This window comes from Anolis carolinensis, chromosome 4, assembly GCF_035594765.1.
Source record: "Anolis carolinensis isolate JA03-04 chromosome 4, rAnoCar3.1.pri, whole genome shotgun sequence".
NCBI lineage: Eukaryota > Metazoa > Chordata > Lepidosauria > Squamata > Dactyloidae > Anolis > Anolis carolinensis.
The window spans coordinates 72950778-72974755 of NC_085844.1; the positions used below are offsets into that span (position 1 = coordinate 72950778).

Here is a 23978-nt window from a genome sequence, read left to right on the forward strand (position 1 = left end):
CCAGCTTGACCAAATCTCATTTGCTGTTTATTGCCATTCTCTCACTTTGGAGAAATACTTGTGGCATCATCAATTTTGATTCTCACCATTCTAATTAATTTAGTGTTATGAGTAAATTTAGCCCTCTCACTACTGAATCCTAAATATAGTCATTCATATATCATATTTGCAGTGTTTGTCTGAGACCCAACTGTTTTTAGTACATAAAAAATGGATATGGACTAAATTTAGTGTTAATACCACAATACCAGATCCGAAATGATCTTGGCTGCTATGCAGAGTCAGTCCTGGTAATTTTTTGGATGGGAGACTGCCAATGAATGCCACGTATTGTAAGCAATATTGCAGATGAAAAAACTGACAAAACCATCTATAAGTATTCTTCACCTAAGAAAAGTTTACCTAAGTTGACAGAAAACATATAGGTGCATGCTCAGATGTACAGACATGCACACACACATTTAGTGTTAGTGTTACCTATTGTAGAGCCCTTGAAATGAATAAAACTTCTTAAATATAAAAAGCTTTAGTTAATTGATTTCACTGTTCTATTCTAAGTAGAACTAAAATTTGATTTAGCCTACATGCTGTGTAATTAAGAGTAGGTTGCTGAGACTTAAATGGCATAAAAGATTTGTTATAAAGAAAAGTCTCTGGTAATGACAGTTCATGTGCTATTGAAGACAATTAGAATCTATGGGCTGCAGGCTTCATCCTCCAAGTTAGGAGTTCGGAGGAGTTTGAAAAGATCTAAAATCAAACAAGATTCATCATGCTCATCATGAGTGATAAACTGCAATAATTTTGTGTTAAACTATGCTTCAGAAAATACAAATACTGGTGGCTGGGTTCAGGGTGCACATGCTAACTACATATCTTCATTTTGAAAAGAAATATTTAGTGAATCCTAAAGAATACTGTAAGTTCCAAAACAATGAACTTTGGAAACACCCAAAGCATTCAGAATGCTGTGGCGCAAGCTGGAAAGCAAGCCAGCTGCAACAAATCACTCTGACCAAGAGGTCATGAGTTCAAGGCCAGCCCGTGCCTGCGTCTTGTCTCTGTCTCTGTTCTATGTTATGGCATTGAATGTTTGCCTTTATGTGTGCAATGTGATCCACCCTGAGTCCCCTTCGGGATGAGAAGGGTGGAATATAAATGCTGTAAATAAATAAATAAATAATAAATATCTGAGGTAAAAATATAGCCAAAAACCAGGCAGAACACCAGTAAATCCAATATATGTGTGAGATGAGGATACTAGGAAGGATGTGTTCTAGGTGTGAAATTATATACTGTCCTGGGATAAAGTAAGGGAAGAAACAATTCACTGTATTAGTAATTTTAAGTTATACTTCTGTTTAGGTAATAAGGAAGTGTCATTGACCAAGACAATAATGTCTACCAGTTAATGCATGTCAGATTTCACATAAATTTTAAATGAAATGTCTTAACTGAAGTGGACTAACAACAATTTGTAGAACATAAATCAGAAAGGAGAGTGTGAATGTGTTCTCTGCTCTTGCCTGAACAAGCATTAGTTAAATTTACAAGTATATGGAATGAAAATTTCATATAGAGATCTTGGATAAATCACAATCAGTTCAGAATTGTAATGTAGATTTGCTAGTGGCTTTAGTTTTCTTGGAAAAATCACTTGGTTTGTTTCTTGTCAATTTGTGATAATTAAAATTAATCTTTAACACTGAATGCTTACTGTCAGAACCTATAGTTACTTACTAGTATGAAAGTACATTTTGAAAACTTATTTCCATAATAAACATTTTCCAAGACTCTATGGGGCAAAACAATGTTAGATATTTGATAATTTCTTCGTAATTGCTTATGTTGATTAATTTCCTTCTTTTTCTTTCTCCGAAGGTAAAGTTCAAGTTAAAAGCTCAGACATTCAAGTTGGAGACCTCATCATAGTGGAAAAGGTTGTTATTTTTACAATATATTTTAAATGGTAACAGTTTGAATGTTTTCCCTTGTATCCTTTGTTCTGTATATTAACTGGCCCATTGCACTTTAAATTCAATTTGTGACAAAAAATCCTCTGGCAAATATTTTAAGCAGTTATACATTTGTGGTATTACTATGCAATTTTAGGAATTTGCTCATCATTACATCTCAGGAAGGATTCTCAGACCAGAAAATTTAGTGTGTACCATTCTGCATTTCCTTCATTGTGGGGTGAAATGCTAAATGTAGGTGCTTTATTTATTTGATATTTAAAAATGCAGCATTATCACTGTTTTTTTAATAGATATTGCCAACAGATTTTTATCTTTTCTTTTTCCTATCTCATGGTCTTCCAAATGCTGATGGATTGTAACTCCCAGCATTCCTTCACATTGACTATTCCATCTAGGTTGATGGGAGTGGAGGCTACCAGTGTCTGAAAGACCTCAAGTTGCTCTTCTCTTTTAAAAACACTTTTTAATGCATATATTGCAGTCTAGTTCATTCATTGCTTTTCCTTCAAGGTATGTGGGAATGGGAGGAGCTGGTGAAGCTAAACACAAATACTAAATTGAAAGTTCCTCCTGGAATGTATACTTGGATAGAACATACGTTTTGGCATTCCTTTTTAATTTAGTTCTGGAAATTGGGTATCTCAGAAATATGTCAAATAAGCATTGTTAAGTTTTCAATTAAAGGTCTAATTAGCTGATAGGAATAGAAGAATATAATTACTAAAAAGTGTAGGACAGTTATAACATGAGTTTCTACATGAGTATCTACCATATCTACAACTATCAGAGGAGTCTAAGTAATATGCTTCTGGGAAGATCTTGCATGTTGCCACAGTCATATTGATTTGATATCAAATATTTGGGGATTTCTAAGTTTGCTTGTGTCTGCTTAAAGTTTTCCTTGCCTTTCCTGAGGTTAATTTCTAATTTGTTTTTCTGATACACTCCATTTAATGCAGTCCGTGATTGAAGGTGACTCGTCATTTTATATAATTGCACATGCTCTTCAACATACTCTTTTATGTCATAAAACCTCTGATTATCCTCTAGGTGTCTTAAATAAGCACACTTAATTTGACATGAGCATTATGGTAGCTTCTGTGTTGCATTATGATTAACTTATCGTGATATATGTAATGCACATGTGAATCAGCCAAAAACTTTTATATTGCTTTGTGAAACTTCAAATGAACATTCTAATGAAATCAGTTCACATACTCAGTCAATAACAGGAATGGTCCTCTAAGTATTATTGAATTCCAGTCTTCTTCATAGAGGGATTAGAGCAGTCATGTGCAAATCCTGGCCCGTGGGCTGGACACGGCCCTTTGGGCTCTTCACCAGGGTCCCTGTCTGCTTTGGCTTCCCTTTCAGTATGCAGGCGCAGTGGCCCTTTGCGTCCCCAAGCTGAGAGGAGGGCCGAGGCAGAGAAGCCTCTGTGAAGCACTCTCTGGAGAGTACTCAGCAGCTGCGTGCTTGTTTCCCTCCTCTGGAGGAAGGAAGGCTGCTGCCTTCCCGGGGCTCATAGAAGAGCCAGAAAGAGAAACACGCTGTTGCCAAGCGTGCTTGACAGTGGGGTGTTTGTCTCCCTTCTCTAGGCCCGGGGTAGGGTGGGCTGCTGCCTTCCCCCAGGCCAAGAGAAGAGCCATGGAGAGAAACACGCCATTGTCAAGCATGCTTGACAGCGGCATGTTTCTCTCCCATCTCTAGGAAGGAGGAAGGTGGGTCTCTGCTTTCCTGGGGCCCAGAGAATTGCTGAGGAGAGAGACATGCCACTGCTGCTTGGCAGTGGCATGTTTGTCTACCTCTTCTGGGCCCAGGGAAGGCAGGCTACTGCCTTTCCGAGGGCCAGAAGAGACAGGCCCGCCCCTTCCAACTCCAGGCCCTCCGAGGCCCCAGCCCCGCCCTTCTGCCCTGGCTCTGCTCCTTCTAGCTCCGACCCTGTTCCTTCTGGCTCACCACCCCTGCCTCTTTTGACCCCACCCACCCACACTCCCTCCCGCCCCATCCCTTGCAGCCGAACCCACAAGGCAGCCCAGGGCAAAAAAAAAAAAAAATCACCAATGCCTGGGTTAGAGAATGGAGTACTGTTAGGTTGAAAATGGTTGAAAAATGATTGAAAAATTGTAGAAAATTGTAAATAAAACTGCATATGTTTGGCCACTGAAAAATGTAAATAAAACTGCATATCACTTTTGGATGCATGGTAAAGAACATGCACACATACAGAATTGATTCTTCAGGAAGAATGGAGTCAAAGCATCCATTACTAGTATTTTGTACAAGAAAAGTCTCATCTTATGGGGAAAGGATGTACATTTTTTTCTTGTATTGGGAATGGTAAATGGAGAAAATAAAAACACCAGGCAGAGAACGCAAAGCCCTTAGACAGGGTACTTTAGATGTCTGTGTAGCTAATGTTTACTGGTTGTAGTAGTAGTATATTTTATATTAGGAAAATGTTTCTCTACTTTTTTTGGCTTTGTATTTTGTCTCGTGGTTTGTATTTTTGCTTTTTATGTCTGTTTATAGGTTTTGTGTTAGTCTTTCTGAATAAAAATAATATATTATATTATATTATAATGTGTGTGTGTGTGTGTGTGTGTGTCTGTGTGTGTGTGTTATTCAAGAAGGAATTTACTCATGTACGTGTGTGCAAACAGTCCTAAGTGAGCCTTGTAGGCAAAAAGAACTGGTGAAAAAGAGTCTTTGTCAAATTAAGGACACTTGTCTGTAATTTGCAGGTATTGTCAGAAAAGTCTGAAAAGGTAGTGGAAGCTGACCATGTCTGATGAGATTTAGCTTAGAAGGGTAACATGTTTTTAAAATAAAGTAACTTAAATGCATGTTTAAATCAGTCCGCACAATCTCCCCCCCCCAAGGGCAATGGATTTCTTGGATTTTAGCCATAGTATCTCTCTGTTAAGGTTTTTATTCAATTTTAAGATGCACTGCAAATGAATGTGAAAGAATGAGATGCACTTATAACGCAATCTAAGAGATTTATTATTGGTGTGTACATGATTGCATCTTGCATTTTGGATGGGGAAATCTTTTTGACTATCTCAAAAACATTCTAGTACCTACTAGAAAAAGCCCTGATCCTTTGAAATAACTTTTAACTCTTGGAAACTAAAATAAGTTGGTAATTAGTGTAGCGTGCTATCATATAAGAGTGAAGGAAGATAAAAGATAGATTCTTTTTGCCAATGGCTTGTAATAGATCATGAATGACAGTGGTTGTCAGTCTTGATTCTTGAAGGAATTTATTGGCTTTTATGTTTTTAACAATCACAGCATTTTTTGCATGAGTGGGCGATGTAGATGCCTTTTTGAAATACGAAACATGCCAAACAATCTTGTTTAGTTATCAGAATTGGAATGGGATGAAGATATAAACAGAATTAGAAATTACTATTTTAAGTAATTTTCCAATCCAATCTTCAGTATCCCTTGCTTAAGGGTAACTATTTTTAGGTTAAAAGTTTTGAATAATATCACCATAGAATACAGATACTGTATACATTGAAATTATTTGCCTCATAGTATAGTTGCACAAGGAGCCCCCGGTGACGCAGCGGGTTAAACCGCTGAGTGGCTGAACTTGCTAACCGAAAGGTCCGTGGTTTGAATCCATCGAGTGAAGTGAGCTCCCACCGTTAGCCCTACTGTCTGCCAACCTAGCAGTTTAAAAACATGCAGATGCGAGTAGATCAATAGGTATTGCTCCGGTGGGAAGGTAATGGCGGAAGATAATAGATGACACCTCCTGTCAAACTCTTTTTGACAGTTGCCCTGCCCCCTGAAGTCCCACTGAACAGGAAGTCCAACCCCAGAAGGCCCTCCACACCCATTGGTTCACAGAGCCCCCCTCTCCCCCCCGTGCTCCTAGGAGAGAGCACATGGCCCCCAGGCCACACTTCCACTGTGCATGGGATGTCAGGTTTGTCTGGGGGAGGTATTAAAGTGGGACTTTGGTGGAGGGAGGGGTTTTCAACCAGGGAGGCGGGACTTCTGGGAGAGGGGGTAGGACTTCCTGTTAATGCAGTACTTCAGTGGATGGGGCAACTGTCAAAAAGAGTTTGACATGAGATGCCATTTATAACTACTTACCTGTTCAAGTGGAATCATTCTTGCAGCCTGCTTCCCCAGGCCGAGTAATACAATCCATGGCATCGGATATCAACACTCATGCCTAAGGCTTTCAGCAAGACACTGCCTTTCTGAACTAAAATTGCTAAGCCACTCATAAGAAAATCCATGTCATCTTAACCTCCAACTATGTGCTAACAATAGTAACTGCCTAAGCATAAGGCTTGCCTCTTTTTAAAAACTAAAGAGACTTTGGCTATTCAATCTAATTCATTTAGGAATAGTTCTAGTGTAACTGTACAACAGCTATAAAAACTGTACAAAAACTCCGTGATTTTGAAATTGATTTTTTTAAGTGAGAAAATTTTTGTTAGGCACATTTTTATTTGAATAATGTCAAGGATCCTCTGCCCCACCCAACCCTTTATTTCTATCTGTAACATTTATTTAAACATTCGGTTCTTATCTGAGACACCCATCCAAGAGAGCGATTAGGTCCATGCCAATTTAGCAGCCTTGAAGTCTTCCTGGTCCTTAATTGTGCTTCATTATTAGAATTTGCTTTTGATTTTGACAAGTATAACAGATCTTTTTCACACTATATTCAGGGACAAATGGGTTTAAATATATTTTTTGTTACAAAAGAAAAATGAGAACTGGCAAATATGAGAATTCATTTTGATTGGCATCCTGCTATCTTAATGAGAATTGTAAGATTAATTATGTTTGGCAGTATGTGAGATAGCTGCATTTTTGGTCAGAGCTTCAGCTTGTTAACAGGCAACAGTTTTAAAGATAAAGCTAGTAACCCGAGAGCTGACTAAAAGGTTTATGTCAACATTAAAAGAGAAGTTGTAAAGACGTATAGTTAATCTATATAAAGACAGCACATCTGATTTTATGTTTGTCATTTAAGGAATGATTTATTGAGTTCTGAAGTTGCCTTTTGCCTCTCCTCTCAGTTTTGCAGATAGTGGGTTCCCAGGTATTGAATATACAATTTTGTTCATGTTTTTCAGTAAGATTTATACTTTTCCTTTTTTCCTCCTTTTCTACCAATGCTATATGAAAAAGTTTTCCTATTCAATGTAAGGAATGATTTTGATAGCTTTAGAATAGAGGGTAAAACCTCACTATTTATTTTAACGTGTAACAGAAAAATGAGATTCTATTCTCATTCCCATGTCATTTATTTTCTCTTAGATATCAAAATAACTTCCTTAAACATTTCTATGTAGACCACAAAATATTTGCAGTAATTTTAGGACATTTTCATGATGTGACATTTAAATGAGGTGAATGGAGCACTTGTCTTGTTCGTAATCATGATAGTAGTTTCTCTGAGAATCAAATTGATACAAGAAGATCTCCTGTGATTTGACCTGGAATAGGGAGAGGCTTATTTTAGAACAGTCGTATATAGCTGCTACATTTTTCAAGAATTGGCATTATGGGAGATGGTGTAACCCTTTTCACCAATTTGTTTACTAATTCATAATCTCCAAAAGCTGATAATTTTTCCACAGAGGTGCTGTATCTGCCTCCCCACAGCACAGGAGTAATAGTTGCTCCAGAGAATAATTTAGATCTTCAATCAGTGGGGTGGAAGGAATGGGTTAAGCACCCTGCCTTCACCTTGTAATTTCATCAAATTGGCCGCCACATGTGGATGCTGTGAAATAAAAAAAATTAGTAAAATTCAAGAAGGGCCAGATAGCAACACGCAATCATTCAGTTGCAACTCACACTAATCAAAACTAACATTTTTTACTCTGGTTTGTACAATTCCTGATTTCCCAGCACAAATCTTCCAGAATCTTTGCTAATCCAAAATTTCTTTAATCCCCAATTCAAAGATAGCATTAAATTAAGATTTAAATGCTTAAATACTCATGAACACATGCTGCACAATGGTGCAGCTTAACAAAATTATTTGCTTTTTGCATGAATTGTAATACAAAAAGAGCTCAGCCAACACATTTCCATGAACTGCAAAATATATGTCAAAGAGCTGAATGTGGCTTCTGAGCTGTGTTTTGGCTACCCGTATTTTGTAGGTATACTGCATTCACGCGCATTTCACACAGTCCTTTTATCTGTGATAATTCAGTTTAAATAACTGAATTGTTGGTGGATTCACCCAAAGATACAGGGCATCAAAATGCATAGAATTAATTCAGTTTGACACCACTTTGACTACCATGGCTCAGTGATCCCTGAAACGTTACTAGTTCACAATTCTTTTTAAAAATCACATTAAAATTGAATGTCCAAAGTATCAAGAAAGATTGTTAAAGAATTGACCTTTAATCTAAATGAGACCTTAGTTCATTTTCTGGAACACTTCATTGCCATAATTTTCATTATTTCCAAAAATTCTATGTATTTTCCCCCAACAGAATCAACGAATCCCATCTGACATGGTGTTTTTAAGAACTTCAGAAAAAACAGGTATGTTGTTACTTTCCAGTCTTGCTATATACATTATTTTGTGAATCGAAGGATGTGGTAGATACACTCAAAGAAAGAGTTTCTGTTATTGCTATTTTAGCTTGGATTCATCTTCTTTGTCTTGCTTGCTTTTGTCCCCCTTCCCTCCCAGTTTATTTTAAATTGAGGTATATTTATATATTTTTTTAAACTGTACAGCATTTTAATCAAGTTCAGAATATTCCACTCTTGCATAAGTCTTGTGTTTCTACATGCGGAGAAACTGTTCTCTTTTAAAACTACTATAGGCTAATTTCACCCCAAGGTATTCTCCTGATATTCTACTGATATGTAACCTTTCTCACTGGCAACCTACACACTTTGGCCACTTGTAGTGGGGTAGGAATGCTATACCTGTGCTGCTGCCATCTTTCTGTGGGCCCTGTGTATGAGAAGGGGAGGAATTAGAACAGTGGTTCCCAAACTTATTTGGCCTGCCGCCCCCTTTCCCGAAAAAAATATGACTCAGCGCCCCCTGGAAAGGAGGGTGTGGCTTAGAGGGGTGGGCGTGGCTCCTGCTCAAGAGGGCGGGGCTGAGCCTCTCCCCTAGTCCAAGATGCAGGACTGTGAGGGGGAGGGGGAGGTGGGTAGGGCCACAAATGGGCAGCCAGGACTGGGAGGGGTGGAGTTACGAGCTCTGAGGCAGGGCTGAGCTTCTATCCCTGTCCTGCGGCACCTGCCAGGACACAGGGGGCGGGGCTAGAGGAGGGGGCGGGGCCTCTTCCCAAGTGCCTGATGGGGTTGAACCTTTATACTCCACCTCAGGGGAGGTATACAGAGGCTCAGCCCTGTCTCCCACCCTTTAGTCCTAAAAGGCCTCTCAGGAGAGGTATAGAGGCTCAGCCCTGTCTCGGGCTCTTGGAAGGAGACCCCACCTCATTCCTTAGCTCCGCCCTCTGTGTCCCAACGAGAGCCTCAGGAGAGGTATAGATTCTCAGCCCTGTCTCTGGCTCTTGGGAAGAAGCCACACCCACTCCTCTAGCTCCGCCCCCTGTGTGTCCTAACAGGCGCCTAGACAGGTGTCCTGTCTCCGGCACTTGGGAAGAGGCCCCGCCCCTCCTTTGGCCCCGCCCCCGTGTCCTAATAGGTGCCATCACCCCCCCCCCCGGATCGCTCCAGCGCCCACCAGGGGGCAGTAGCGACCACTTTGGGAATCACTGAATTAGAACATCTGTTGTCCTCTTCTTGAGCAGTCCTCCTTTCACATCTTGTCTGCTGCTCTGGCCTGATGTGAAGCCTGCTGGATAGTTTTTGAGACAGGGACAAAGCCTGATAAAATGGGCTTCTCAGCAGGGTTAATAGTGTCGACAGTCACGATTGCAGTCAGCTGGGGATGTGTTACTTTGGACTCAGATGACAAATATTTGCATGAAAGTGCTCATAAATTTTCAGTTACTGGTAAAGAAATTGTTTATATTATAAGGAAAGATAATTGTTTTGTAGCATAGTATGGGTACATCAGTAGGATACAGATTTCGTCATACATGAAATAGATCCCCTGAAATTATTGGAACATAAACTTGTAGTTACTAATGTGTCTTATTAATTTCAGAGTATGTAGTCTAAGTCTTACTCAGTCTGGATCCAATTCTGTGTTGCTGAATATTACATTTTGTTTTATATATTTGTGTGTGCATGTGTATGCAAATATGTATCAGTGTTATTATTTGTATTGCTCATTTTAGCTGCACCATCTGAGTAAACTAGTATTCTATATTTATATTAGCAGTAATAGGATTTTTTCAGATCTTTTCAGTGCTAAAACAAGCAGACAGAATCTACGAGAATATAAAAGATATGTTGGGTACATCTGCAAATTATAATTAATTACAGATTACTGTTGGGTGTCTTTTATACAAAGATGTCTGGCACTGTGAACTTCCGAAATTAGACAGAAAATGTGGCATCACTTTGAAATTCAGCTGTTCAACTCAAGTGTCACCTTCTATCTACCTCTAAGCAGACTACTACAGAATAATAAGGCTGTAATAGTTGTAGCACGTGTTCTGGAAATTTCTATTATGTTTAGAAGCCATACATTCTAAAACCTACCTGTCTTGAAACAAAAAAAAAGTTTGGGAAATGTATTGCTACAGAGAATGACAAATGACTAGAGTGAAGTTTTGCACATACGGCCAAATAAACTTTTATCTGCAGGGCATGAGTGACTGCCAACAATCTGTCCAAACTACTTTAATCTGTTCTTGTATCTCAGTTCCTATTCCAGTTTTAACATTTGATTTAACTCAGGCTAGCAACGTTTTGACACCTATCTCAAGCCACTGAATAATATTGCTTTTATGAGTTCCACCTACTGTTTTATACATGAACTCTGTTGGAACAATAACATGAAGTCTAAATATATTAATAATAGTATACTTAATATGCTAATATGCAGGTGCAGTGTAGTAACCAAGAAACTGAAATGCTGAGCAGAAGAATTTGGGTCAGATTTCGCCTCTCCTATTAATTAATGCACAATATTTGAATAGGCAAATCACATTGCCTCATCCATCTAGCTGCTTTGTGGATATTGTATCAACCCATCTTTTAGGATTAGTTTAAAATATGCTACATCTTGAGATGTTTGGGTGCATTTATTTTCCTTTCAGTAACAGTTCATGAGATGTTGCATTGAATCATCCCTGAACTTTCAGGGGGTTTTTTGTTTCGTTTTTGAGAATGGAGGAATTTGCCACCATAAAAAAGGAAGTGAATTCTATTATGGAACTCCACATCTTGCACTTATATTCCATCCAGTATGAGAACATGTTTTTATAGAGTAAAGCATTATATGAAATATGTTGTTTTTATCATTGTGTGTGTTCAAATAATTTCTAACTTATGCAAATTTACAATGGGACTTTCTTGGCAGATTTGTTCAGAGGGGGTTTGATCTTGCTGTCATCTAAGGATGAGAGGGTGTGACCTGCCCAAACACCAGTTGGGTTTCCATGACCGAACTGGGATTCAAATTCTAGTCCCCCAGTGTACTAGTCCAGCACTCAAACCACTGCACTGTGCTGACTCTCTTGTTTAGTATTAGTACACAGTGAAAATAACTGTAATAATTATATTTGGAGAATAGGGGAAGGGCTTCGGTTCTCCTTGACACCAGCTTTCTGGTGTGCAATCATTATACCAATTTTTGAAACACACTGTGTTGTTGTTATTGTTAAATTTAATTATTGTCCTTTTCCCAGCCTGGGACTAAAGGGGGCCAACAGTTGTTTATACAAAAGATACAACTCTAATTAAACTATGCACATAATTGCATAATAGCTATTAAACAGTAAACAACACATAACACACAGCACATTAAACAAGGTCTGTTCCCTTGACCAACAAGTCTTCATGTGCCTATGGAAGCTACTAAACCCCCTTCAGGAAATAAATTTCAGAGCCTGGGGGCAGTTACCAAGAAGTTTATTTCCAATGTTCCTGTCTAGATGTACCTTTGACGGTAAAAAGGTACATTGAATTGTGACCAGAAACAGATTAGCAAATGTTGTAACAAGGGGGTTGTGTGACCCCTATAGCCATTATAACATTGTTTTATGTTATGGGTATTGGAGGGGATTCACGTTCACATCCACTCATACTCCTTGAGTAATAATATATATATTTTTCTTTTTTCAACCTTCTCTCCCAGTAATTAATGCTTAAAATGCTTCCTATATCCAATTCAATGTTATCAAATGGGATGTATGAAAGTGACCAGTGTACCATTGTATGGCTGCGTTCGTCTCTCACATTATACACCATATGAAATGAATTAGACCATTGGGTGGGAGGACGACCAAGAGGTCTTGGTAATCCCTGTGGTCACCATGTTGTCATGGCATTTCTTCAGCACCCATCTGTTCTGCACATCATGTGGCCTGCAAAACAATTTTTGAGTTGGGCAATGTGGTGTAGGGGATCTTTCACTTTTGATATCTTTTGAACACCCTCATTGTGCAGTCCGTGTTCTCTGCATTTGAAGAGACATCCCAGTTAGCCATCTTTCGAGGGAGGCATGCACGACCCATAGTTCTTCCAAAAGAGCTTTCATCATTGTCCATGTCTCTGCACCATAGCATAGGGCAAATAGCATGGTTGAGTTGAACAATTGAGCTTGTAGAGATGTACTTCTGGTTGAGTTGAGTCCGCAGCAGCTTTAATGGAATTAAAGTGGCCCATCCTGCTTTCCTGCATCTGTTCAACTCTGGCTCCATTTCATTCCTTGATTTTAACAGCCTTCCAAGGTAGACTTTTTTTTTTTTACATTTTTGAGGCCAATGCCATCTACTGTCACTGCAGCATCATCTGTGAAGTTGTTTCAGAGTACCTTCGTCTTTTGCGTGTTCATCTTTAATCCAATTGATCGACTTCTGTTACAAAGCTTGCTAAGCATGCTGGAGGCTTCAGAGGCTTGTGCATGATTAAAACTACATCGTCAGCAAAGCACAGGTGGTTAAGCCTGAACCCATCAATGAGTATCTTTGTCCGACCAATTACAGCTTCTTATTATGCTTTCCAGAGCAGCAGAAAAAGGTTAGGTGAGATAGGATCATCTTGGTGCACACCTTTTTCTACAGGTATAACAACTTCTCGTTCGAAAGGCATTAGTATTATTGTACATCCGCTATAGCATGCTTGGATGATGTTGATGTACTCTGCCTGTCCTCCTTGCTCCCTCAGACTGTTCCATATGCACTCTGGTTCCACACTGTCAAATGCCTTCTTGTAGTCAACAAAAGTGAGGACGAGTGGCATCTGGTATTCGCAGGTGGCTTCCAATATTTTATTTACAGTCAGGATGTGATCGATGGTGGAGAATGAGTGATGGAATCTAGCTTGTTCAACCATCTGTACCTCCTCCAATATTCTCCTGATGCGGGCTAGAATATACATCTGGTGAAGACTTTGTAGATAACCGGCAGGAGAGTTTTTGGGTGGTAGTTGCTCAGATCTTCTTTGCCTCCTTTTCTTAAATAGGAGGACCTTTCTTGAGGTGTTACAAGTCTTCGGTGCATGGCCATCTGCAAGATAATGAGAGAAGCGGCAGGCATGTTCTTTGTAAAGGGGAGGTCTGCACGCTTTTAAAAGTTCTGCAGTGATGCGATCTTGATCTGGAGCTTTTCCAGCTGGCGTGTTTTTGGTGGCTGAACGAACTTCAGTTCAGATGGGAGGAAGGGAAGGATGGTGTTGGATGAAGAAGGAGGATGAAGCTGTTGTGGTAGAGCATTGTGAAATAGGTTGGTGTAAAACAATCACAAAGAGACATTTGGAAGTGACTTGGTTGCCTTTGCTGGTCTTTAAACAGGATTGTCAATCTATACTCAGCCATATCTACTGTTTCTCTGCATGTCCTGGATAACCAGGAGCGGATCGATTGGTATTTCTTCTTTTCTCTAACAGACTTCTCATTCGACAACCTTCTTGTGGCATGGCAAGAGGCACAGATTGTAGCGGTTCAGTTGATTCTGACAAGCATTTCCACAATGTCAGGCAAAGAGCGAAAAACTGTTGAGACTTCTACCGTTGATGCTACATCAGCGTCTAGTAGTCATCATGTGGTTTTCTGCTAAACAGTCTGCCCATCCTGACTTCATTCTGGCTGAGATGAATTTTTGATCGAAGCATCCTGTGGTCTCTTCCAGTCACAAAAGATAGTACTACTGCTATATCAGTTATGCAACAGCGGTGCAGATAATATGTTCAATTTCATGTTTATGAAGTCCATCTGGGCTCATGTGGGTCCATCTTCGATCTAACGGTTTCTTGAAGTGGCTGTTGCCATGCCAGAAACGGAAGGCTTCACAGAAATTAGCAAGTCGTTCTTCCGGGTTTATTCTTCTGCTTGTCACTTAATGGTCCTGTGTACACTTCTTCTTGTTTTGAAGGCCCATGTGTGCATTGAAGTCACCCACCAAAAACTTGTACAGCATAAGTAAATTCGTCATAGAAGTTCTGCTCGGCTGCATCTAAAATTGGTGCATATACTTGAAACAGACAGCCTGTGACATTGGGGAACACTGAGAACTCCAAAGAAGCTACACAGTCTGAGTAGAAGTGTACGTTGATGAAACAATTCTTGAATTGTGGGGCCACAATAATACCCCTCCACCAGATATTGAGTTGGCCATTTGTTCTCCTAGGTATATACTGGTACCATCGTTTCATACACATTGCAAGGGATTTTCCTTTTCGTTTCACTCACTCCAATTATGTCATACTTAATTCTATGTGACTCTTTCACTAGTAGGTGGAGCTGTGCTGGGAATGCAATCGATCGGCAATTGTACGTGCAAATCCTAAGATCCGTTCTTCTTCTTCATGTTCTTGATGCACTTTGTTGATTTTGATGGTATAAAAAAGGATGTCCCAAGATTGGATCACCTCTATTTATGGCACGTTCTGATTAGTAGTGGAAGACCGTGGGGTACCGAGACAGAGATTAATGTTGTATGGAGCCAGGAAAAAAATAAGGAATTAAAACAAAAAAGGAAAGGAAAAAAGAAGAAGAGGTCTGGGTGAAGGGCTGGTCCTACTTAGAGCGCCCTCCATGTTAGCCGGATTGACCGTTGTCACCCCCACGCCATGATGAGGCCAAGGATAGGATTTGTGGGAGCCTGAAGGTACTAGAAATCACCAAATGTACCCCTCAAACCTAATTTAATATTATTCAATGGAAATTATTATTATTATTACAATTATTATTATATCTTGCTTTATCTCTCCCCAAAGGGGGCTTAACATAAAAGTGGCTTAACATAAAAGCAAAAGCATTAGAAAAAGAGAAAGCACTACAGAATGTTTTCTAGAAGATTCTAAAGTAAGTATTGGCGACTTCCAAGGAACATATTATCAAATTTGCTTCTGAGTTGTTTAACTTTGATGTCAAACAGTGCTATCCTGGTTACTCAAATAAACCTCAATTATATAAGTAGGGCCTATTTATTAATTATCATACTTAGTACTAGGGAGCTAGTGTGGTGTAGTGGTTTGAGTGCTGGACTCTGATTTCTATAGCCATGGAAACTCACTGAAGGACCTTGGAGCATGCTCTATCATGCTCAGAGGAAGGCAGTGGAAAAAAATTATCTTTTGACTAAGTCTTGCCAAGAAAATAGTGTCATCATAAGTCAGAAACAACTTGAAGGCACCCCACAACAGCAGTATTTGCAAAGAACCTTCTTTTTTCCAAGTTTTTTCCCTGCCCACTCAGCCTTACTGATTTTCCTCAGCCTTTTTCTAGCTGCACCTTTTTAACAGCACTGGAATAGGGAGACTGGTGAAGAACTGGAGAAACATAGGTTTTCAGTTGCCAGATTGCAGCACCATGTCTGCAGTAAAGCTTGAATTAGGAAAGAATGGGATACTCCTCAGTGGATCCTCCTCTAGTTGTGTGTCTCTGCTGACAACAGTAACTGTCTCTAGAATCCCTTATTCAGCATGCAAGAGAGAAAGAGGGAAAAGCAAATTACCCTGCCCATCAGCTACCCTCAGCATTTTGAAAAAGAAAAGAAAAGCATACAGCTGTAAGTTTGGCCACCAAAATGGAAATTATATATATATGTGTGTGTGTGTGTGTGTGTGTGTGTGTGTGTACAGAGATGGGTGAAAGAAAGAAAGAAAGAAAGAAAATCCCTGGATGCATTTTGGAAGAATCCTTCAAGTGGTCGGTAGAAGGTTCACATACATTTGTTTACTTACCTGACATGGTTGTTTCATTTCACATGTGCATACCTTTATTTTTGAATAAAAACATAAAATGAAATATAGTGAACTGCTTCTGTGTGTGTGTGTGTGTGTGTGTGTGTGTGTGTGTGTGTAGTCTAGGAGTGTATCCCTATTCTTAATTATGTTAACTCCCGGTGCTTAATTTTGTATTAATGAATTAAAATACCTTAAATTTCAACATAAATTAATTGATCACATCATATTTTTTACATTCTTTTGACTCTTTTCCTTTCACCATTCTTGCAAGATAAAAATGAATTTAATGTGCTTCTCTTTTAAAGATGCTATCACTTTTGGAACTTAATAATGTGGGCAGATGCTTCAAAATACCTCACTTTCTCTGGCTGATGTTCAGTGAATGCAAAATAATTCTGTAATGTATTTAATAACATAAAAATTCCTAAAACGTACAGAGTCGATATAAGAACTCTAAAATATATGCAGTGTGATCAGACTTGGATTAAAAGCATCTGTGTGCTTGTCAATGAGGAATTGTGATGAGTTCAGGGGTATCATATTGACTTTGTATTAATACATGGTATCTTATTGGACTATAAGCTGATTGTTTAGAATGTAAATGAATCTGTTGATGGATCCAGTGACTGATGGCTTAAATTCCAATTAATCAATGGCTTCACCAGTTTCTTAATTCAGATCAAATATCTCTTGAGTGAACATGGTTCTTTCAGTGGTATTAGGAAAAATTAATGCTTTAGAATTAGTTTTCATCAATCTTTTATAAATGCCAATATCTTTTTCACATGTCTAAAGTGACAATATTATGGTATAAATATTTGGCAGTTATTGTACTTCCTTTTTTCATCAAGCTGTCAGGGCTGAAATTTTCTCCCTGAAAATAACAAGCAGAATTCTGTACCCCAACAAAGTGCTGTTCAGTTAGTCATCAATTCAAAACCTTTTTTATAGCATATACATGTTTTAAAATTGAACTATTGGTAAAGTGCTGTTTTTCTTTTGTACTGAAGCAGTGCTCCTGCGTACTGATTCATGACAAGCAGGTTGCTAATACTACAAGGTATAATACTTTATGACAGTTTCACATGCCTCGTTTCTCAGTGACCCATCAATTAATTCATCAGCAGTTGACACAGACTCTTCATTGTGACACTTATACCAGTTGATCTTAATTTGATTGCCATTAAAACCACCCTTTCCTGACAACTCTTGTCAATTATACAAAATAAAATCAAGTATTCATAAGAAGGCTGTAACAGGATATAGGCAGGCAGATTTAATAATTCAGTTTTGGTGAGGCTTAACTGGCATTAGTTGTAGCTAATGTTCTCATTTGTGAAAAATTTATCAGATACAACACTTGAGAGAGAATACAGACAGAATAGCTTTTATTTATACAGCCTTGGCTGTCTGGTAGCCTAAAAGGAAAGAATGTTAGCATAATGTTGATCCCTTTAAAAGAAATTTAAAAACTAAAGGTATAATGCTTGCTGTCTAAGTAATGAATTTTAAAAATCAATATTACACTTTTCAGTAGAGATGTAAAAGATCTGGTATGGAGAGATGAAAACATTTGAGGGGAAACCATTTGATTTTTTTTTTTCTTAATGCAAAAATAGAAACTTAGGGGAGAAATGTAGTGAAGGTTTTTTTTAAAAAAATCCAGCATTTTTTTTGTTTGAGTCCATAAGCACTACTAAGTTGTGAATAGTAATTCACAATGTCTTCAATAGGAACTTGATGCCATCAAATATTGGGTGCAGAAAGATAGGAAGAAAGTCTTTCTATCTTCTGTAAAATATCTCCCTTTTTTAATATTGATTAACAGTAGTAGTGGTTATGAGTAAAGAAAATTAATGCTTTCTGTTCTTTGAAACAGAACAAAACCTTCAACTGTGTGGTTCATAATAAACTGTGGCATGTTCTTGGTGGTATGGGGATACCAAGTCACCTTGTCTGTCCCCTGAGAAATCTGTATAAAGACCAAGTAGCCACAGTAAGAACAGACCACGGAAGAACAGACTGGTTCAAGATTGGGAAAGGAGTGCGGCAGGGCTGCATACTTTCACCCTCCCTATTCAACTTGTACGCAGAACACATCATGCAATGTGTGGGGCTTGACAAATCCAAGGCCGGAGTTAAAATTGCTGGAAGAAACATTAATAACCTTAGGTATGCAGACGATACCACTCTGATGGCCGAAAGCGAGGAGGAGCTGAGGAGCCTTATCACCAAGATGAAAGAAGAAAGTGCAAAAGCTGGGTTTCAGTTAAACATCAAGAAAACCAAGATCATGGCAACCACGCCTATTGATAACTGGCAAATAGAAGGAGAAAACGTGGAGGCAGTGACAGACTTTATATTTCTAGGCGCGAAGATCACTGCAGATGCAGACTGCAGCCAGGAAATCAGAAGACATTTACTTCTTGGGAGGAGAGCAATGGCCAACCTTGACAAAATAGCGAAGAGCAGAGACACCACACTGGCAACGAAGGTCCGCATAGTCAAAGCAATGGTATTCCCCATAATAGCCTATGGCTGTGAGAGCAGGACCATAAGGAAGGCTGAGCGAAGTAAGATAGACGCTTTTGAACTCTGAGAGTGCCTTGGACCGCAAGAAGATCCAACCAGTCCATCCTCCAGGAAATAATGCCCAGCTCCTCACTGGAAGGAAAGGTACTAGAGGCAAAGTTGAAGTATTTTCGCCACATCATGAGGAGACAGGAAAGCTTGGAAAAGATCACGATGCTGGGGAAAATTGAAGGAAAAAGGAAGAGAGGCCGACCAAGGGCGAGATGGATGGACGGTATCCTTGACGTGACTGGCTTGACCTTGAAGGAACTGGGGGCGGCAACGGCCGACAGGGAGCTCTGGTGTGGACTGGTCCATGAGGTCACGAAGAGTCGGAAACGACTATGCGATTGAGCAGCAGCAGCAGCAGTTCTTTGAAAGATATTTCATGTTCTACATCTCACATTGAGCCACTCTCTCTGTTAATATCTAGTTTTAATTAGAAAAAAAGTCGTGGACTGTCTGGAAGTTTGGAAATAGTGTTAATTAATGGCCATCAGCTCACCACATTCACCAGGGTTAGAAGCAACGAACCTCTGTAAAAGTGAAAATTCTGAATAAAAATGCCATATTTTTTCCTGAGAAAACATCTCTCTAGGAATGTCTGTATCATCCAGCATGACTCTATTGCTACCTTCCATGAGAAGCTAATTAGAATCACACTAGAGCAGTGATTCTCAACCTGTGGGTTCCCAAGTGTTTGGTCTACAACTCCCAGAAATCCCAGCCAGTGTATCAGCTGTTAGGATTTCTTGGAGTTGAAGGCCAAAACATCTGGGGACCCACAGGTTGAGAACTACTGCACTAGAGGACCTAGAGATTTCTAGAGACAACATTTTAATCAAATCCATGAACAATCACATCTGCAAAATGTGGAGAGCTAACTAGTTAAGTTAGTAATTCACTAGATTTTCCAGATAATTCCAATTCTCTAGATTTTTCCTAGTAACAGTTAAAATGGAAGTAAATTAGGTAATTTTTGTTCCTTTTATTTAGTTAGGGTAGGTACTTCTGTCAGATTCAGTATGACAAAAGTATTAGATCTTGTTGTTAAGAAAGGTAATGTGTATGTCTTCTTGGGAAGACAGGGTGAAGGGAGAAAGACAAATCTATAGAGCTCAAGGAAGAGCAGAAGAGCTGAGTTTGAGAAAGAAGGGAGAAATGAAGAATGGAAAAGAAGAAAAAAAAACGAGCCCTTAAATGAAATAAGGCTGGGGTGCAAGCAGTGATTTGTTTCTTAACAGGAAAACAAGGCTTTCAAGCAGCATTCAGAATGCCCTAGGTCTAAAAGGCAGATACATACATACATACATACATACATACATACATACATACACATACATGCACACACATAAAATTGCAGTATAATATTATTTGGGATGCATTGCAATAAATTCTTTTTGCAATTCTTCAGTTATTATCTAGACCTAGGCATTTAGATAGTTAAATGAAAACTAACTTCTTTGGCTTCTTGCCACTTCCACCCTCAGCCTTTCCAGTTATGCTTTTTTGCCTGCCTTTTCCTTCTCCCTCTTCCACATATTCTTTTATTATACAATTAAGGTAAGATGGATTGCAGCAAAGAGTGGGCTTGTTAGATACCTGATCGTTAAAACTGCAGATGCCACAGATTGTGTTTGGGATGCCTGGTTCTTGCACACCAAACCAATACTATACCATATATGCATGCCATATTTCCTGATACAGAGAAGTGAGGCAAAAAGAATGCAGCAATGTTATCCAATTTCAGAGTTTCGCAGAAATTTCAAATTTAGATTTCTCCTCTTTTATTTTCTCCACCAGCCCTTGTAGATTTACACTTGTTTCTATACTTGTGGGGTCAGTGCCCTCTCACTGAGATAAATCATTCCCTTTGAACTATTAACAAACAAGACATTTGAAGAATGTGTTATAATATTATACACATTGAGGTGAAAATAGAAAAGAGATGCAATTGAGAGATTTTAAGAAAATTCCCATGCTTTGAGCCAGCCTCCCCACACCTGGCAGTTAATTCCTGGATTTGTTTGACTGTTGCTCTTCTCAAAAAAAAATTCACTAGAAACTTTTTAGTATATTTGGGGTGGGAAGAGGGGAAATCAAACATGATAAATGGAAGTTAAGAGGGTTAAAAAAAGAAGTCTTCTTGAAAATATCAAAATGTGGCCTCTAGGATCAGTATGGACAACCTCTATACTATTTTCTGTAAACTCCATAGTCAGTTTTGAAAATTAGTGTTTCAGATCTCAATTTTATTAACAACTGGTTTGGGTACCCAGTGATGCCCGGGTTATTTGAAAAGGGCCTTGTTTGTTTTTGGATGTTGGGTAATATCCGTTTGGTCATATGTCATGCTATTTTGGGGGGGGGGGGGGGGAATCAGTCTTTGCTTTTTAAAAAAATAAATGTTCCCATTAGAAATTGCGTAAGGATGTGGGTGAACTACAATTCCCAAAAATCTTGGGTCAACCCTCCCAAAACTCCCCTAGTATTCACAGTTGGCCATGTTGGGCCTGTGTGCCAAATTTGGTCCAGATCTGTCATCTGCTGGGTTCTGGGTTCTATGGATAAGGGTGAACTACAACTCCTAGATTCCCAGAGCAATCACCCTGAAACTATGCCAGTATTCACAGTTGACCATGTTGGGTCTGTGTGCCAAGTTTGGTCCAGGTGAACTATAACTCCCAGATATAGAGGTCAATCACCTCCAAAGCCCACCAGTATGCAATTTGGCCATTTTAGGTCTGTGTGCCAAGTTAGTTCCAGGCTCATTGTTGGTGGGGTTCAGAATGCTGTTAGATTGCAGGTGAACTATACATCCCAGTCCCTACAATTCCTATAAATCATGGTGAATTCTCCCTAAACCTCTCCAGTATGTTTAGTTGCTGATCAATTCCTCTGTTTGCTGTGTGTCATAGGAAAAGGTAGAAGAGGGCTAAGGGAGAGGCAGAGGGCGTGGTCATGCAAATAGAGAGAGAAAGGAACACTGGGATGTGTTTGCTGTAACCTGTAATGTCCTGGGAGGGAGTGATTGGTGGCTCCACAGCAGTGAGAACTGTTCGTGGAGGCCGGAGGCTGTCTGTGTGAGCGGACACCCATGCCACATAAACACATACAGATTTTCATTATGTGTATAGATAGGTTTCTGCCACTGCCATGTCCAGCACTGGCCCATTGGCAGCTTTATACACTAGGATGCATGTGAAATGTTTGCTAAAGCTTGTTTTAGCAAATGAGAACGATAACATTTACTAAAACAGCTCTTTGTCATGTAGTCAATGTCACAATCACTTGCAAGTTTGCAAACAAACTAATCTATTTTCATAACAGATACTATACCTTCAAATGCTACTTCTAATCATGTTCAGAAGTGTAGTTTCAAGTTGTGGAGTTATCTTTATGAGTGCGGAAGAGGAAGCAAAAGGAATTCTCCAAATTGGGTATAATAATTCTTTGTTGAGGTTTCTCATTAACATAGCAGCTTGCTTCCATTCCATTAGAAAAACCCTACAAAATTCCTGATTTGTAAGACATTCTGTAGGACAGTTCTTAGATAAAAATTGATAAGCCATGCTCATTTCTGAACTCCCATCAGTCATCAAGCCAGTAACACAGTAGCTGAAACTTTGTCATTTCATTCTGTGTATTTCTTTAATGGCAACTGTTTTGAGAGCCCAACTGTGACGTTTAATGTAGACTCATTAAAATCAGTTGAATTTTGTTTTACTAATATAAATCTGACTAACATAAAACAGAACCTGGGCCCGGTTCTGTTTAACATTTTTATTAATGACTTAGATGAAGGGTTAGAAGGCATGATCATCAAGTTTGCAGGCGACACCAAATTGGGAGGGATAGCCAATACTCTAGAAGACAGGAGCAGAATTCAAAACAATCTTAACAGATTAGAGAGATGAGTCGAAACTAACAAAATGAAATTCAACAGGGACAAATGCAAGATACTCCACTTAGAAAAAATGAAATGCAAGATACAGAATGGGGGATGCCTGGCTCAACAGCAGTACGTGTGAAAAAGATCTTGGAGTCCTCGTGGACAACAAGTTAAACATGAGCCAACAAAAAAGGTCAATGGAATTTTGGCCTGCATAAATAGGAGTATAGTGTCTAGATCTAGGGAAGTCATGCTACCCCTCTATTCTGCCTTGGTGAGACCACACTGGAATACTGTGTCCAGTTCTGGACACTGCAATTTAAGGGAGATGTTGACAAGCTGGAATGTGTCCAGAGGAGGGCGACTAAAATGCTCAAGGGTCTGGAGAACAAGCCCTATGAGGAGCGGCTTAAAGAGCTGGACATGTTTAGCTTGCAGAAGAGAAGGCTGAGAAAAGACACGATAGCCATGTATAAATATGTGAGGAGAAGTCATAGGGAGGAGGGAGGAGGTTGTTTTCTGCTGCCCTGGAGACTAGGACACAGAGCAATGGCTTCAAACTACAGGGAAGGAGATTCCACCTGAACATCAGGAAGAACTTCCTAACTGTGAGAGCTATTCAGCAGTGGAACTTTCTGCCCCGGAGTCCTTTTTTGGAGGTTTTTAAGCAGAGGCTGGATGGCCATCTGTCAGGGGTGCTTTGAATGCAGTTTTTCTGCTTCTTAGCAGGGGGTCAGACTGGATGGCCTGTGAGGTCTCTTCCAACTGTATGATTCTAAGATTTCAGTAGTTTTGTTCTAAATATGAAAACATAAAATTAAACACTGCATTACCTACAAACAGTGAAGTGTTCAAATCAGTGTGAGTTAGCTACAAGTTATTTGTTATATGGTCTTTGCCTCTTTAATTTTTATGCTTTGAAAACATCATTATATAAGCTTGAGGATTAGTATGTCCTGGCACATTGAAAAGTCTTGCCAATAGTGCTAAAGAATTATTTTGAAATGCTAGGATAGCGGGACATTTTATTGTTTAGGTTTTGCTGTAGTGATCACTATTGAAAGCTGACTTGGCACAAAGCAGTCTCTTTTTCTGGATAAAAGGGAAACGGACTATGAGATAAGTTATTGATGAAATTAACTGCTGAAGTGGAGAGGAAATGCAGCTGCCCAATACATGTCATAGTGTGAGCTCTATTAAATGAATATATGTGCAGTCAACCATTCACAGGAGCCACACTGGTCTTGAAC

At 39.3% G+C, this 23978-nt stretch overlaps 1 protein-coding gene across 2 annotated transcripts in view; it reads left to right on the plus strand.

Annotated features, from left to right (window-relative positions):
• The window catches only part of atp9b (ATPase phospholipid transporting 9B (putative)), a 157353-nt gene that overhangs the window by 41168 nt on the left and 92207 nt on the right, over nucleotides 1-23978 (plus strand). For both annotated transcript variants that reach the window (XM_003219733.4, XM_008108764.3), the window contains exons 6-7: nucleotides 1882-1940; nucleotides 8471-8522. In XM_003219733.4, coding sequence (XP_003219781.1) covers nucleotides 1882-1940; nucleotides 8471-8522 — 111 coding nt within the window. The remainder of the gene's footprint in view (nucleotides 1-1881; nucleotides 1941-8470; nucleotides 8523-23978) is intronic.